This window comes from Sinocyclocheilus grahami, unplaced genomic scaffold (genome assembly GCF_001515645.1).
Source record: "Sinocyclocheilus grahami isolate Dianchi unplaced genomic scaffold, SAMN03320097.WGS_v1.1 scaffold1621.1, whole genome shotgun sequence".
Taxonomy (NCBI): Eukaryota; Metazoa; Chordata; class Actinopteri; order Cypriniformes; family Cyprinidae; genus Sinocyclocheilus; species Sinocyclocheilus grahami.
The window spans coordinates 230,364-231,694 of record NW_015506800.1 but is presented as its reverse complement, the minus strand read 5'-3'; the positions used below and the strand labels follow the sequence as shown (position 1 = coordinate 231,694).

Genomic DNA, 1,331 nt, shown 5'->3' with positions numbered 1-1,331 from the left:
GGTCTCTGTGTGAATGTCCACAAAACTGACAGACTTTCTGAGTGTGCTGTAAGCAGTAGGATATTTTAGAAAGCAACATTTGAAAGATGAATAATTGGGGAGAATCTATTCTAAATGTATTGCTATTGTGTGCATCTAATCAATAAAGTAACTGTAATCTGATTAGGAGTATTTTAATGTAATTTGTGGATTATGGAATCCAGTTTACATGTAGTCCGTTCTGTTGATGACTATTTTTCATGTGAATGTCTCGGACACTTTATTGGTCTGACAGCGTAAAGATGTTTATCTGTAACTGCGCTGTTTTCTGCATGTTGGGCAGGCGCTGCTGAAGGCCATCGACGTTCTGAAGCGTGAAGTGCTGCGTCAGCGGCAGGAGAAAGAGGAGCTGGAGGCCACGGTTCGAGAGCAGGTCTGCGCTGAGATGATGGAGGTCATCAGCCGCATGCAGGAGGACTTCAGGTACCTCTACAGCGCTTCTGTGGATCAAGAGGAGTAAGATGTTGTGGTACATTTGGATGTTTTAAGTTCTTTCCTTGTGCAGCGAGACGCTGGAAACCGAGAGGGATCTGATGGAGAAGAGATGCGAGAACAAACTCAACAACTTGAAGAGCAGCCTGAAGAAATATTACAGCCAGGAGCTAGAGGTCCGTGATGTTAGAGCAATGACGATGATCTATAATAACTCTGACCATTCCTGGCTGAGTTGTTGATGGTTTTACTCTTGTCTTGAAGGAGCGAGACGAAGAGATCCGAGAGCTTGCAGCAGCTCTGAAGGAGAACGAAGAGGGTCACATCGCCCCGGCTCCCATTTTCCCGCCTCTGAGTGACGTCAGCGGTCCACGGCGCTCCCGGCGCTTGGCTTCCACACACAAGCGAGACGCGGATCACGAGAGCGTGGAGCTGACGCAGTGTAAAGCCGAGCTGGAGCAGTGCAGAGCTGAGCTGGACCTGAAACACACAGAACTGCGCCTGAAAACTCTGGGTAAGGTGGAAAAGGAGGAGAAATAACCGATTCCGAGATCATTTTTCTACAACTAAATCCACACTCTCGTTCAGAACTGAAGCGTCTCCAGGAGAACCTGCCAGTGACGGGCACCACAGGAACCCTGACCACCACAGCTGAGCGCAAACTGCAGGAGGGCCAGCGGGTCAGTGCTTCTGCTTCTGTGGACCTCAACACTTACTCATTATCACTCTTATCAAAGGGACTAGCAAATGAGGAACACAAGTAACGATCATCCAGTGGTTTAGAGAAGAAGTGAAAGCATAGGAAGAGATGAACCTGACACAAGTTCTTGAATGCGAACCAGTGTGAAGACTTTAAAAAA

The 1,331-nt window shown here is 47.7% G+C and overlaps 1 protein-coding gene across 1 annotated transcript in view; it reads left to right on the top strand.

The window, feature by feature from the left end:
• LOC107571609 (kinesin-like protein KIF20A) overlaps nt 1–1,331 on the top strand; it is a gene marked incomplete at its 5' end in the record, with an annotated part of 11,813 nt that overhangs the window by 3,940 nt on the left and 6,542 nt on the right. The window contains 4 exons of the mRNA XM_016257938.1: nt 306–462; nt 545–647; nt 736–985; nt 1,060–1,151. Of these exons, the coding sequence (XP_016113424.1) occupies nt 306–462; nt 545–647; nt 736–985; nt 1,060–1,151 (602 nt within the window). The remainder of the gene's footprint in view (nt 1–305; nt 463–544; nt 648–735; nt 986–1,059; nt 1,152–1,331) is intronic.